Source organism: Pristiophorus japonicus, chromosome 7, assembly GCF_044704955.1.
Source record: "Pristiophorus japonicus isolate sPriJap1 chromosome 7, sPriJap1.hap1, whole genome shotgun sequence".
NCBI classification, from domain to species: domain Eukaryota; kingdom Metazoa; phylum Chordata; class Chondrichthyes; family Pristiophoridae; genus Pristiophorus; species Pristiophorus japonicus.
Genome location: NC_091983.1, coordinates 214,108,855 through 214,124,331, shown reverse-complemented (window position 1 = coordinate 214,124,331; position 15,477 = coordinate 214,108,855). Strand labels below are relative to the sequence as shown.

Below are 15,477 nucleotides of genomic sequence, written 5' to 3'. Positions count from 1 at the left end.
GCTAACTTGCCAGTCGGGCCTTTCTCTGCCAATTTCGCGGGTCCGGGCCGCGATCGTGCAGCCTGGCACTCCATTTCTGTGCCAGGCTGCAGCCACGGCACCCCGCATCCCCGGTGGCCGAGTGGAGGCCCATTAATAGCCGTGCAGAGTTCACAGCATCTCTCCCCTTTAATGGAAAGGGAGGGCCCGTGGAATGAATCAGCGCAGTGCTCCGATGTCCGCCCGGGTAGTGCCCCAAGCCCGTCTCAAGAGGAAGTGGAGTCAGCGACACCGCGCTTCACTTCGTGTCAGGAGCGGTAAGCCCAATTTCGCTTGCGGGTGGGACTTGTGTGTCATGTGAGTGGGGTGGGGGTGGAGATTGTCAGGCAGAGATCGGAGGATTGAGCCAGGCCGTTAAAAAGATCTGGCGGCGGGGTCAGGCAGACGATCAGAGGGGACGAGAGAGAAACGGGGCCGGATGATCAGGATGGGTGAAGGGAAGATCTGGGCTGGCCACCGAAGGATCATGGCTGGCCTTGGCATCATCAGTGTGCGGTGGTCTGGGAAGGCGATCGGAGGCCTCGTGAGGGGGGGGTCTCTGATTGTGGGGAGGGGGGAAGGCGGAGTGGGTTAGGTACGGTACCTGGAACCAGTAGGTAGGCATAAAGCCAGTCACCTCCTGGATCCAAGAGTCCCTGCCTTGCTATAGCTGCCGGGTTTTAGGAATCGTCTAAATCCCGTCTTCATTCAGTTAAAAACAAAATGGAAGTTAAAAAAAGGCTTCCAGGCTCATTATATTTAAATTGACATCCCACCTTCTGGCAGCGGGTTGGCTACCTGCCCACGTCCAGCTTCACATCCTGCTTCCGTTAAAACTTGAAGTGGGAGATTTGGAGGTGTGTTTCAGGTCAGGAATCCAATTAACAATTGAACTACCGCCATGCTTCAAACCCACCCTTTTCTCTCCCCCCCCCCCCCCCACACCTCTATTTATAAAGCCATATTCCATATGCTTTTGTAACAGCCTTCTTAACTTGTCCTGCCACCTTTGAAGATTTGAACATAAGAACATAAGAATTAGGAACAGGAGTAGGCCATCTAGCCCCTCGAGCCTGCTTCGCCATTCAACAAGATCATGACTGATCTGGCCGTGGACTCAACTCCACTTACCCGCCCGCTCCCCGTAACCCTTAATTCCCTTGCATATGCAAACCCCCAAGTCTCTCTGTTCCTGCACCCTCATTAAAGCTGTTGGGGCCGAAATTCAGGGTCTCAAAGAGATCCGTTAGTGCCCATTTGCAGCAGCCATTCCTAAAAATCGAATGGCCGCTGCTTTGGGGTCAATAGGCTGACCCGACCTAAATTCAGGTCAGCGATTTTTCGGCCTGGACCCCAGCCCACCAAGTAGTTCCACCGCCAGTGTTGAGCAATAAAAAAATACTTACCCATCGATTTTCACCTGAATCCGTCGATCCCCCGCTGCACGGTGCCCCCGGCAGGTTTTTCTGCCGGTGCACCATCTCTGCACTGAGTGTGGACCGGCATTGTGACCGCCCTTAAAGGGGAGGGCCCACTGCCGCAGCTGTAATGGAAATATTTTTTTCGGCCAATTTGCTGATCGGACGGCAAAATACTGCCCCCAGGTTCGGCCGGGCCGCCAACGGGCAGCCTGGCACCCCCTCTTGGGTACCAGGCCACCGGCCTGGCCAAATCCCTTCCTGATGGCCCAGTGGTCAAAGTTAAAATATGATAGAATCGTTCCCCTTCAACGGAGGGGAGAGAGCGTGATGACGCACACGCGCTGTGAGGTCATCACGACTTCACCGCTGATTGACAACGACGGAGGTCCCTACCGATCTATTTTCAGCCAGTAAGCCTGGCTTTGAATTTAAGGCCCGCCCCCATTGTGATCCATTTCCTGTAGAACTTTGAAAAAATTTCAAAGTCCTGAAAATGGATCTACTTACCGTACCGCGAGTTCCAGCAGTAAGAACCACTCCAAAACTCATAGGTACGCCAGCTTTCTGGTGCACCTGAATTTTGGCCCCACCAAAATGCATCACTTCACTGCGTTAAATTGCATCTGCCATATGTCTGCCCATTTCACCAGTCTGTCTATGTCCTCCTGAAGTCAGTGACTATCCTCTTCACTGTTTGCGACATTTTGGAGTTTTGTGTCATCTGCAAATTATGAAATTATCCCTTGTATACCCAAGTCCAGGTCATTAATATATATCAAAAAGAGCAGTGGTCCCAATACCAACTCTTGGGGGAACACCATTTTATACTTCCTCGCTCCAGTGTGAAAAACAACCGTTCACCACTACTTTGCTTTTGGTCTCTTAGCCAATTTCATATCCATGCTGCCACTACCCCTTTAATCCCATGGGCTTCAATTTTGCTAATAGATCTGTCATGTGGCACTTCATCAAACACCTTTTGAAAGCCCACATACACAACATCTACAGTACTACCTTCATCGACCCTCACCGTTACTTCACCATAATAACAACAAATTGTATTTATATAGCGCCTTTAACATAGTAAAACATCCCAAGGTGCTTCACAGGCGAGCCACATAAGAAGAAATGAGGGCAGATGCCCAAAAGCTTGGTCAAAGAGGAAGGATTTAAGGAGCGTTTTAAAGGAGAAGAAGGAGGTAGAGTGTCGGAGAGGTTTAGGGAGGGAATTCCAGAGTTTAGGGCCTAGGCAGGTGAAGGCATGGCCACCTATGGTGGAGAGATTAAAATTGGGGATGTGCATGGGGCCAGAGTTGGAGGAGTGCAAGGATCTCATAGGCTTGTAGGGCTGGAGGAGGCTGCAGAGACCATGGATGGATGTGAAAAGGATGAGAATTTTAAAATTGAGGCGTTGCTGGTCTGGGAGCCAATGTAGGTCAGCGAGCACAGGGGTGATGGGTGAACAGGACTTGGTCCGAGTTAGGATTGAGCCAGGAGAGCTTTAGATGATCTCAAGTTTATGTATGGTGGGAGATGGGAGGACGGCTAGGAGAGCAATGCATAGTCAAGTCTACAGATAACAAAGGCATGGATGAGGGTTTTTAGCACCAAATGAGCTGACACAGGGGCAGAGTCGGGCAATGTTACGGAGGTGGTAGTAGGTGATCTTGGTGATGGAGCAGATATTTGGTCAGAAGCTCAGCTCGGACTCAAATATGACACCAGGTTGCGAACGGTCTGGCTCAGCCTCAGACAGTTGCCAGGGAGAGGGATAGAGTTGGAATGAAGTTTATGACTAGAACTGAAGACAATGGTTTCAGTCTTTCTAATATTTAGTTGGTGAAATTTCTGCTCATCTAGTACTAGATGCCGGACAAACAGTGTGACAAATCAGAGACAGTGGAGGGGTCGACAGAAGTGGTGGTGAGGTACAGCCTATATGTGGGCCTTGATGCCATGTTTTTGGATGATGTCGCTGAGGGGCAGCATGTAGATGAGAAACAGGAGGGGGCCAAGGATAATTCCTTGGGGTACTCCAGAGGTAAAGGTGCGGGAGCGGGAACAGAAGCCAGTGCAGGTGATTCTCTGGCTACGATTAGATAGATAAGAATGGAACCAGGCGAGTGCAGTCCCACCCAGCTGGATGACGGTGGAGAGGATTGAAGGAGGATAGTGTGGTCAACCATGTCAAAGGCTGCAGATAGGTTGAGAAGGATGAGGAGAGATAGTTTACATTGGTCACAGTCACATAGGATATCCTTTGTGATTTTGATAAGGGCTGTTTCGGTACTGTAGCAGGGGTAGAAACCCGACTGGAGGGATTCAAACAGAATTGCAGGAAAGATGGGCACAGATTTACTGTGGCATTGGCATCATCCTCTTTAGTGAAGACAGATGCAAAGTACTCATTTAGGGTTCAATTTTGGCCAGGAGTTGCTCCGTTTTTTTTTGGGAGTAGGCTGCGTTTTCTGGCATAACTTAGAAATCCCCAGTTTCCCCAATCAATTTGCACCAGCGTAACTCACTTAGTTACGCTTTTTTTTAAGGTTAGTTTTTTTTTCTCAAAAGGGGGCGTTATCAGCCATCTACGCAAGTTTTGGCCATTTAGGCAATTTTGGCCAGCTAATAGTTACTCCATTTCTACTTAGGCCAGTGTATGTGGCCACTTGAGAAAACCCTTGAGGAGAGTTAAAAAAATCAGCGCAGGTAGGTACATCGGAGGCCATTCGGCCTGGGCTAGGGACGGGAAGCAGAGAGGACCTGAACCTAAACCAACCAAGCCTTACCCTTAGCAATGTTTGCAAATAAAAACAACTAACAATTCTATAAGAAATAAAAAATTAAAGTCTTACCTTCATCTTCAAACTGCAATTCATCTTTCTGCACTTGGCCCAGGAGGCAGCGGGCCGGTGCGGGAGGCCAGTCAGCCTGGCCTAGGGGCGGGACAACGCACCGGGAGGCCACTCGGCCTGGGCTAGGGGCGGGAGCGAGTGAATTGGCTGGCATCGGGATTCAATGGAGAGGCTGCAAGCAAATCAACGGCGAGGCTGGGGGATGGGGGGCGGGGAGGGGAGCGGGGGAGCAAGAGAGGGAGAGAGGAGCTGGCAAGCATCGGGGGCCAGAGAGAGGGAGAGACTGCAATTCTAGATAACAGCAGTAAACACAGTTGAATAAATCAACAGGGAACTTTGATTCAGTAAAAGTAGAAGTGGCTTTTCATTTCCGTTAGAGCTATATCCGAACGCGAACATATAAGTTCCCTCCCCGCAAATATCGGAGCCTTAATCTCACAATCACTGTATTTCAGACACTTCTCGTTTTGCAAGGTGTAGTTTATGAAAAGTGCATATTGATCAGAATTCTGAATTATTCGTGCTCTGAGAAATGAGTTAAAACAGAAAGTCAAGTATCTTCTGTTGGATGAGTTACTTGTAAGAAGTAACCCCCGAGTGAATCGATGAATAACAAGAAAGCAAGATATTCTACCTCAGAAATTCGGTTGCGAAGGCACAAGCAGCTCTGTAACGGCTGACTGCCAACTCGCAGACTCACATCGCTACTTGCTCATGCACGGACATCACCATTCTCTACTGCACATATGCAGACGTCCCGGCACATTTTCCAGCGCAGAACACAGGCTCCACACACCCACCTCCCCCGTCCCCCCCCACCCCAAGTCGACTGGCCACGCTGCACGACTGCAGTGAAGAGGCCAGACAGCGGCCAAAGTAGCAAAATTTTTTCCCGCCGCATCTCAGAACGTACATAAGCGGTGCAACTCGGTAAGTGCGCTGAGAAACGGGCTCAGCCAAAATTGAGCCCTTAGTACCTCAGTCATGCCCTCTGCCTCCACAAGATTATCTCCTTTGTGATACCTAATCAGCCTACAACTTTCCTTTTGACTATCCTATTACTGTCCTGAAAAAAAATCTGTGGAATTCAAAGTAGGAAAGGTACTGGATCATGAAGGCATTTCTCCTGAATGCTAAGTCAGAGAGGTTATAGTAGAGCCTCTGGTCACGAGAAAGATTTGAATTTATGTAGCGCCTTTTGCGATCTCAGGATGTCCCAAAGCACTGGACAGTGAATATATCTGTGGAGTGGAGAATTGCCATTGTACTTCTTGAAGTACAATTGAGGCCATAATGCAGGATAATATTAATACTCACCTAGAAAGACTTGGGTTAATTAAAGACACATAGCATTATTTGGAAAGGTAAGATGTGTCTGATAAATTTATAAAGTGCTTTGAGGAAATAATGGAGTGATAAAGGAAATGTAGATGTTGTGTATAATGATTTTCAAAAGGGATTTAATAAGATGCTGCATTGAAGGGTTGTTGAAAGAATTAAGGTACACAGCATTAAAGGAATGTCGCAGCATGAATAGTAGGTTAATTAAAGGAGAGAAAACAAATAGTAGCGGGCAAGGAAGTGGATCTCAGTCCTTAATCGGATCAGCCATGATCGTATTAAATGGCGGAGCAGGCTTGAGGGGCCAAATGGCCTACACCTGCTCCTATTTCTTATGTTCTTATGGATGTTTTCCAATTGGAGGGACGTAACAATGATCTCCTCCATAGGTCAGAGTTGGGACCATTGCTATTCTCTACGAATAATTTGTACTCAGGTATAGGGGACACAGTATCAAGATTTGCAGAAGCCACAAAAGTAGTTACGTGTGGTTAACTGTGAAGAAGACTATGAGGCTCCAAGAAGAATCGAACGGGTCAGTAGATTAAGCAGATAAATACCACATGAAATTTATTTTAGAGAAATGTGAGGTAACACATTTTGGGAGTAAAAATAAGGAGAGGATATGCACACTAAATGGGAAAACTTTAAAAGTAGAAAAGTAAGGCTTCAGATATGCAAGTTTTGGGAGTACAAGTTGCTAAATCGGACTGCAAAATATGGATCATACATTTTATAAATAAGACCAATAAAGTAATGCTAGACTTATAACAAGCTTTGGTTAGGCAGCAGTTAGAACATTGCAAGGGCCTAAATTGATCATGTCTGTTTTATGGGCCTATAATGGGCATAATGATAACCAATCAGTCTGATCTGCATGGGCATCGGGGACAGTGCTAAATTGGTCAGGACCGTCTTTTACATTGAATAATTTTTATATTAAATATGAACATTTTCCTAAATTCATTTGTGGTAATCAGAGCTTGCAATGTGCAAGCTACTAGCATTTCCGGGTCTTGAGCTGATCAACCAGTAGTCCTTAAAGGGACTGCTGGAGGTTGCTCAAAGAGGCCCAAAAGTATTTTAATATTTTGTGAAGTTGGAAAGAGTGTTCCTCCTGGCTCCACAAAGGATTGCCTCAACCCTCCACTCCCGATTGTCCTCCCTCCCCCTACCCCTGGACTTACATCTGGGCCTCAGTGTGGGGCAAAATTGGTAAGATGAGCTGCAACGGAGCGCCTGACTGGTGCCTGCAGTTTGGCTGATTTATTCTGATAAGGCCCACTCAAGTTCCTATGTAGAAGGTACACAGGAGTTTCACTGCGATGATGTGAGGGATGAAAGGCTTTAGCTTTAAGCAGAGACTAGGAAAATTGGGACTTTTTTCATTAAAGCAGAGAAGGTTAATAGGAGATCTAATAGCGGTGTTCAAAATAATGACAGATTCTGATAAAGATAAATAGGGAAAAAATATTTCCACTGGTTAGTGAGTCAGTAACTAGAGAGCATCAATTTAAGATCATCGTCAAAAGAACAAAGTGAAAATTAAGGATTTGTTTTTAACATGAGCTGTAAGGACATGGAATGCCCAAAATTGTGGAAGGAGAATCCATAATAGCTATTAAGTGGGAAGTTTATCAAATATTTGATAAAGATTACAGAGAAAGGGCAAGAGAATACAGCAATGTCATTCCTTGTTTCAGAGAGCTAGCACAGTTCTAATGAGTCAAATGGCTTTTTCTGTGATGATTCAATCTAATATATTCTACACATTCAAAGGTTAACACCAGCACAGATATTTATCCCATGTCCCTGACTTTCAAATGTACAGCAGATTTCCTTTATAAGCTGTCTAAAACGACATAGCCCCTAATACAGCACAATATATATCTGTGCCTCACCAATGAAGGATCCATGTACAGCACCCTTTTGATATTACAGCTTTTGTAGGATTCAATTAAGTTACATTTGATGGATCGACTGAATTAAATACATTTCCTCAAAAAGCCTGTATAGCTCATCAATTAATGTCTCTGAGCTGACTGTAGTTATGATTTTTTCACTATATTTTTCAAGCCTTTTCTTTCCTGGAGAAGGTCTCCAACACTTGCCCACCTCCAATGATCTGATCTAACATCTTGTCAATTCTACTGTAGCCAAGCAGTATAGGGTATGCAGAGGTAAAATAAGCTAATATTTCTTATTTATCCCTTGACAAATCCTGCTGAGTACAAAATCTCATAACTATCCTCCTTTGACAGGGGAGGATTAAATGGTTTATCTTTGAGACTAAGGTGGCACCAAGATAACACTGCCTGGTGATTGGAGGTTGGAACTGAGATGCTCCTCCGTGGCAGCCTTAATAATACCTGAGCTGGCTATTCTGCAGTACTCCAAATGCTCTTGATGACTAACCAGTTTGCTTAGTTTCATTGATGGGACTTAGAGAGTTAAATCTGTCACTGGGAGTTAGGATTCTTCCTCATTACTTGTCCAGCTAAGACCACCCTATCCATTATCTACTGAGTAGTGTGGTCTTAGCTGGACAAGTAATGAGATCGCAAGTCCAAGAGTAAGGAAGTCTTGCTACAATTGTATAGGGCTTTGGTGAGACCACACCTGGCGTACTGTGCACAGTTTTGGTCTCCTTATCTGAGAAAGGACATATTTGCCTTCGAGAACGGTGCAACGAAGGTTCACTAGATTGATCCCTGTGATATGAGGATTGTTCTATGAGGAGAGATTGAGTAGGGTCTATATTATCTGCAGTTTAGAAGAATGAGAGGTGATTTCATTGAAACATAAGATACTGACAAAGTAGATGCTGAGAGGCTTTTTTTAACGTGTGGTGGCCGTTGCACACCAGCCACCACACGGGCTTGACAGAGCTAGGTCTTGATCCAGTGGCAAGGATCAACCAAGACGACTGAAGACCAGCTCTGCTGCACGAACCTAGTGCGCACACATATTGCAGTGTGGGCTAGCCTGAGCTGCCCCTGGGCCCTTGCCTCTTCTGGGCTCCAAACTCACGCCTCGCCGATCGCGTAGCTTCACGATCACTCGCTGCTCCTGCGCCCCAACCTCACGCGATGGCCCCGACCTGCAAGGACCATCAACGGGTCGGGGCCTACGGGGAGCGACGGCTGTGAAGAGGATGACTGGATTGGACGTCACCAAGGTCCAGGTCGCTGATTGGAGCATGTGCAGGTACAGCAGGAGCGGCGAGGTTGGGGCGCTTTCTGGTTAAGGTATGAGAGAGTCACTGCTGGAAACCTCCTCAGTCACAGCATTTAGGAGAGAAGCAAGAGAGAAAATGGGGGGGTGGGGGGAAGAGGTGGAATACATACACAGAAACTAAATTCTCTGAAAATAAGAGTGACAATGGAGTTCTACAATTAGGCAAAGGAAAGCCAATATGAAGAAAATACATCTTAATCAAGTCTGGCAATTTATCAACTCTAAAAAAAAGCAATACACATTGAGATCTACACACAGGTATCTTCCACCCATCAACATGTAGTTCGGGACCTGGAATATTAGGTCCTTCAATGAAACACCTGTGAACTCATCCCTTTTGGCATGGAAACAAGTCATCCTCGATACGAGGGACTGCCTATGATGATGATGATGATTTCCTGGCTGGAGAGTCTAGATCTAGGGAGCATCGTCTCACGATAAGGGGTCAGCCACTTAAGACTGAGACGAGGAGGAATTTCATCACTCAGAAGGTTGTGAATCTTTGGAATTTTCTATTGCAAAAGGCTATGGATGCTGAGTCATTGAGTACAGTCAAGGCTGAGATAGATAGATTTTTGGGGGCTGAAATTGGGTTATGCCCCGTTTGGGGGCGGTAACTAAGTTAGAGCGGGACGTCCTGTGGCCGGCGTGGAAGTCCCGCCCCGGCCACAAAATTTGGGTTCCTGCCCTTCACAAGATGTGGAGCGCAATGCCATATAAGTCACTGTAAACTGATAAAAACTATGGCAAAAAAAAATATTATATTTGGAGAGACAGAGAAGGGCTCATCAATGGAAAGTACATCATACAGTGCCCATAAGGTGAGGAGGGCTTCCCAACATCTGAAGTAATAAAGTGCTTTGTTTTGCAAAGGAGCATATTTGAGTTTTGTAATTGTGCAACCATTAAGATATTACTGGCGAGAAGTATTATTGAAAATAATTGAAAAATTCTTTGTTATAAAAGGCAGAGTATTTGTTAACAAATTGCTTTGGCTCGAGTCATAAAAACCCATCTAGTTCATTAATGTCCTTTAGGGAAGGAAATCTGCAGCCCATACCCGGTCTAGCCTACATGTGGCTCCAGACTCTCAGCAATGTGGTTGACTCTTAACCTGCCCTCTGAAATGGCCTAACACACCACTCAGTTGTCTAAAGTGCAATTAGGGATGGGCAATAAATACCAGCCTTACATCCCATGGACGAATAAAGCAGTGCCTGGACCCCTACCCCACTCAGTACCACTACACCCTTTCTCCCTCCATCTTATCCGCTCCTGCCCTAAGCACCCCTTTGTTCCTGTTCCTCACCCATCCAATTTTCTACCGATTGTATCTCGCCTCACGTGCCTATTCGTTCCTGCCCCTTACTTTTTTTTCTCTTCTTGCTATCTCCTCCTGCTTCAGCCAGATTCCTCCCTGACCAGTGCCCCACATTCATCAGCAGTAAATTGAATTGTTGATGACCTACAACTCAAATGACATCGGCGATCTGGGTTGTAGCATGTATTACCTTCCGGGAAGGTGAATCCAGAACAAGAGAGAATAATCTTAAAATTAGAGCGAGGCAATTTAGGATTGAAATGGGAAAATGTGTTTTTTAAACAAAGGGTAGTGAAAATCTAGAACTTGCTCCCCCAGCAGGCTGTGAATGCTGGATCAGTTGAAGTTTTCAGGACTGAGATGAGTAGATTTTTGTTCGATAAAGCATCAACGTCTGCTTCTACATTCCCTTCCTGTGGTCCAAAACAGGTTTGCTGCTCAGCGCCCTGAAACCACCACCACAAATGTCACCTTCCAAACTATACCACCCACCACCTCTCAACAAAAAGGACAGACAAGAGATATATGCCAAGAAGACAGACAGAACAGCAGAAAAGAACAGAAAAAAAATAGAATAGTAAAATAGGGAGAACAAGCAGAGAGATACGCAGAAGATGACAGAAAAAGGGCAGCAGCGCCACAGAGACAGTTAAGATAGAGAACATATCCTCCGACTTACGTTGAGCAACATCACGGGGATTCAGCAGTATATATTATATAAAGATAGTCATATAACTGGACACAATTATAGCATGAACAACATTGGTGTGACTGATACCAACAGGTTGAAAAGATACTCAAGTCTACACTAAGATGCAGACATTTTAGTAGTGCATATATGAACTCTCACCCGCCCATCCCTCAAGATATGCTCATGTCAAGGGAGGGAAGATCTCACCTGCTGTGTATATCTATCAATTAAAAATGTTATTTCAGATTTCCAGCATTTGTAGTTTTTCTAGTTTTGCTAGTGTTGTTGGGGAGGGTTTAAACTAAGTTGGCGGGGGATGTAGCATTAGAAAGGAGGAACAAAGGGCACAAAGGATTGGGAGAGACAGATAGCACGAAAGCAAGAAATTGTAAGGATTAGGTGGGGTCAGACTAAGAACTCAGAATGGTCTAAGATAGGTTTAAAGTGTATATGTGAATGCATGAAGCATAACAAATAAGGTTAGTGAGCTGCAGGCGCAAATAGCCACATTGGAATATGGTGTTGTGGCACCAACGGACACCTGACTTAAAAAACAGCAAAATTGGATATTAAATATTCCTAGATATAGGGTGTTCAGGAAAAATAGTGAAGGAAAAATAGGAGGTGGTGTTGCAGAATTGGTTCAGGAAAATGTTAGTGCTGGAGAGAGAGGATGTCCTGGAGGGATCAAGGACAGAATCTACATGGCTAAAGTTAAGAAATAATAGAGGTACCATTACATTACTAGGTGTATTCTATTGGCCAACAACTAGTGGGAAAAATATGGAGGAGCAAATTTGCAGAGAAATTACAGAGAGGTGCAAGAACTATACCATAGTGATAATGAGGGACTTCAACTATCCTAATATAGATTAAGATAGAAAGGGGGAAGAATTTCTGAAGTGTGTTTAGGAGAACTTTCTTGATCAGTATGTTTGTGGCCCGACGAGAGAGGAGGCATTGCTGGATCTGGTTCTGGGGAATGAAGTGGGTCAAGTGGAGTAACTGTCAGTAAGTGAACATTTAGCGAACAGTGATTATAGTATCAAAAGGTTTAGATTAACTATGGAAAAAGACTGAGCAATTTAGAGAGTAAAAATACTTAATTGGAGGAAGACAAATTTCAATGCGATGAGAACTGATCTGGCCTGGGTAAATTGGAATCAAAGATTGGCAGGCAAAACTGTAGTGGAACAATGGGCTGCCTTTAAAGAGGAAATAGTTCAGGTACAGTCAAGGTACATTCCCACTAGGGGGAAAGGTAGGGCAACAAGAGATAGAGAGTAAGATGAAGCAGAAAATCATCATCATCATCATAGGCAGTCCCTCGAAACGAGGAAGTAGAAAAAGACGGCATATGACAGATGTCAGGTTGAGAATACATTTGAGAACCAGGCTGAATATGGAAAGTTCAGAGAAGTGAAAAAGAAAATAAGAGGGGCAAAGACAGAGTATGAGAATGGATTGGGAGCAAACATAAAAGGTAGTCCAAAAGTCTTCTATAGGCATAAAAATAGTAAACGGGTAGTAAGAGGAAGGATGTGGCTGATTAGGGACCAAAAAGGAGACCAATGCATGGAGGCAGAGAGTATGTATGGCTGAGGTACTAAGTGAGTACTTTGCACCTGTCTTCACCAAGGAAGAAGATGCTGCCATAGACATAGTGAAGGAGGAGGTAGAGGAGATACAGGATGGGATAAGAATTGATAAAGACGAGGTACTAGAAAGGCTGGCTGTACTTAAAATATATAAGACACCAGGACCGGATGGGATGCATCCTAGGATGCTGAGGGAAGTGAAGGAAGAAATTCAGGAGGTACTGGCCATAATCTTCCAATCCCCTTAGAAATGGGAGTGGTGCTAGAGGACTGGAAAATTGCAAACGTTATACCTTTGTTCAAAAAAGGGTGCAAAGATAAACCCAGCAACTATAGGCTGATCAGTTTAACCTCGGTAGTGGGGAAGCTTTTAGACACAATAATCAGGGACAAAGTTAACAGTCACTTGGACAAGTGTGGATTAATTAAGGAAAGCCAGCATGGATTTGTTAAAGGCAAATCATGTTTAACCAACTTGATTGAGTTTTTTAACAAGGTAACAGAGAGGGTTTTCCAAAAGGTGTTCGACAAAGTACCACATAATAGGCTTGCCAGCAAAGTTGAAGCCCATGGAATAAAAGGGACAGTGGCAGCATGGATATGGAATTGGTTCAGTGACAGGAAACAGAGAGTGATGGTGAACGGTTGTTTTTCGGACTGGTGGAAGATATACAGTGTGTTGCCCAGGATTGGTACTAGAACCACTGCTTTTCTCAATATATTTTAATGACTTGGATGTGGGTGTACAGGGCACAATTTCAAAATTTGCAGTTGACAAAACTTGGAAGTATAGTGAACAGTGAGGAGGATAGTGAGAGACGTGAAGAGGACATAGACAAGCTAGTGGAATGGGCGGAAACGTGGCAGATGAAATTTAATGCAGAAAAGCGTAAAATTATACATAGGAGAGAAATATAAACTAAAGCATACAATCCTAAAAGGGATGCATGAACAGAGAGACCTGGGGGTATATGTGCACAAATCATTGAAGGTGGCAGAGCAGGTTGAGAAAGCAGTTAAAAAAGCTTACAGGATCCTGGGCTTCATGAATAGAGGTCTGGAGTACAAAAGCGTGGAAATTATGATGAACTGGTTTGACCTCAACTGGAGTATTGTGTCCAATTCTGGGTACCGCACTTTAGGAGGGATGTGAAGGCCTTCGAGAGGTTGCAGAAAAGATTTACGAGAATGATTCCAGGGATGAGGGACTTCAGTTACGTGGATAGATTGGAGAAGCCTTAGAGCAGAGAAGATTGAGAGGAGATTTGATAGAGGGGTCATGAGGGGTCTGGACAGAGTAGATAGAGAGAAACTGTTCTCATTAGCAGAAGGGTCGAGAACCAGAGGACAGAAATTTAAAGTGATTGGCAAAAGAACCAAAGGTGACATGAGGAAATACGTTCTTTTCACAGCGCGTGGTTAGAATCTGGAATGCACTGCCTGAAAGGATGGTGGAGGCAGACTCAATCACAGCTTTCAAAAAGGGAGTTGGATAAGTACCTGAAAGAAAAAAGAATTGAAGGGCTACAGGGAAAGGGTGGGGGATTGGGACTAGCTGAGGAACTCTTGCACAGAGCTGGCACGGGCTCGACGGGTCCAATGACCTTCTTCCGTGCTGTAACCCTTCTATGATGCTCTGTTTTGTCTTTTGCTTAAGGCATTGGCTTTCCCCCAACTCTATCGCTGCAACATGCTATTTCAGTCTACATCTGAATAATGTTCTTTTAACTATACAAATTTACGGAAAACCTGAGGAGATACCTAAAAATAGGGAGCCAAAGCCAGAGAAGATTTAAAGAGTGAATTTGAACGACTATATTCTTAATTACCAAAAACATGGACTGTGAAAGAACAATCCTTTTGGTTGAAATATTAGAATAAATATTTGTCTTCTAAAAGTTAATTGGTGCCCAACAGCATTCTAAGTATTAAGGATATTCAAAGAACAATGAAAGCTTTTTTACCTGGAACAGAGGTTCCCAATGCAACAAACACCACTGCAGTAACAGAGTCCTTCAGTCCAATGGTACAGCCAAAATGGGAAGCCAAGTCACCAATAAGAGCAGTTAGCATGCCAATCATCAGAATGGATACTACAAAGCAGGCCCAGCCATTCCAGTACTCCGTAGGAGGTACAACAGCAAAAAGAACTTTCCAGAAGACAGTCAGAAAGTGCATCACATAATCAAAGCATGAAGGCAGTTTCTCCTCAGCACATTCATCATCGTCATCATCTTCTCCTGAAAAAAAATCAGAAGATTTTTATTAAAATAAATTGGTTAAAGCCTCTTTTAAAATAGTGCTGGTGGGAACAAATGAACATAGTAAGCATGATACATCAATATTCACACAGCATCATTTCAACACTGCTTTACCTTAAAGATAGAGGGATCGAAAATTGGTCCCGCCGTTTTTGAGGTGGTGTCACCGGCTGAATGCTGATTTTAATGCCAGGCGGTAAGTGCCGCCTCAAATTACAAAATTCAATTTTGCTGCCCAAAGATGAGAGCAGCAGCACTAAAAGTGATATGCACTCATCCTTGGGTGCCAATGGAGTGGCATCTAAGGGGGCCTACTGAATTTTCCGACTGTAGGCTGCCTGCATGCGGGAGTAATAAAATGAAAAAAAAAGTTTCCGACAATTTCCCTCACTCACACTTCCCCATTGGTCCCATTAATACATAAATCATAAAAAAAAACCTAACCACTTACCTTGATCCCTGGATGCTACCGCCTCGGGATCCCTGATGTCCCACCACCTTTCCCAGGCTGTATGGACGCCTGCTGGTATGGCCACCCTACTTACCTAGTTTTGCAGCAGCGGCGGCAAGGCATCACCAAGTGGGTGGCGGCAGAGCATGCAGCGGTACGTCCCACCGCCCAACTAAATTTTCAGAGAGCCGAGGAACCCAGTCGCCACCGACGGTAAGTACTTAGCTGCCTGTAGCCGCCACTCTCCAGCAGTAACAAGTGGCGTAAGAAACCGAATTTCGACCCC

General features: G+C 44.9%; 1 protein-coding gene across 11 annotated transcripts in view; it reads right to left on the bottom strand.

The window, feature by feature from the left end:
• Window positions 1–15,477, bottom strand: part of LOC139267444 (sodium/calcium exchanger 1-like) — a 331,992-nt gene that overhangs the window by 34,750 nt on the left and 281,765 nt on the right. For all 11 annotated transcript variants that reach the window (XM_070885768.1, XM_070885778.1, XM_070885769.1 and 8 more), the window contains one exon: window positions 14,444–14,719. In XM_070885768.1, coding sequence (XP_070741869.1) covers window positions 14,444–14,719 — 276 coding nt within the window. The remainder of the gene's footprint in view (window positions 1–14,443; window positions 14,720–15,477) is intronic.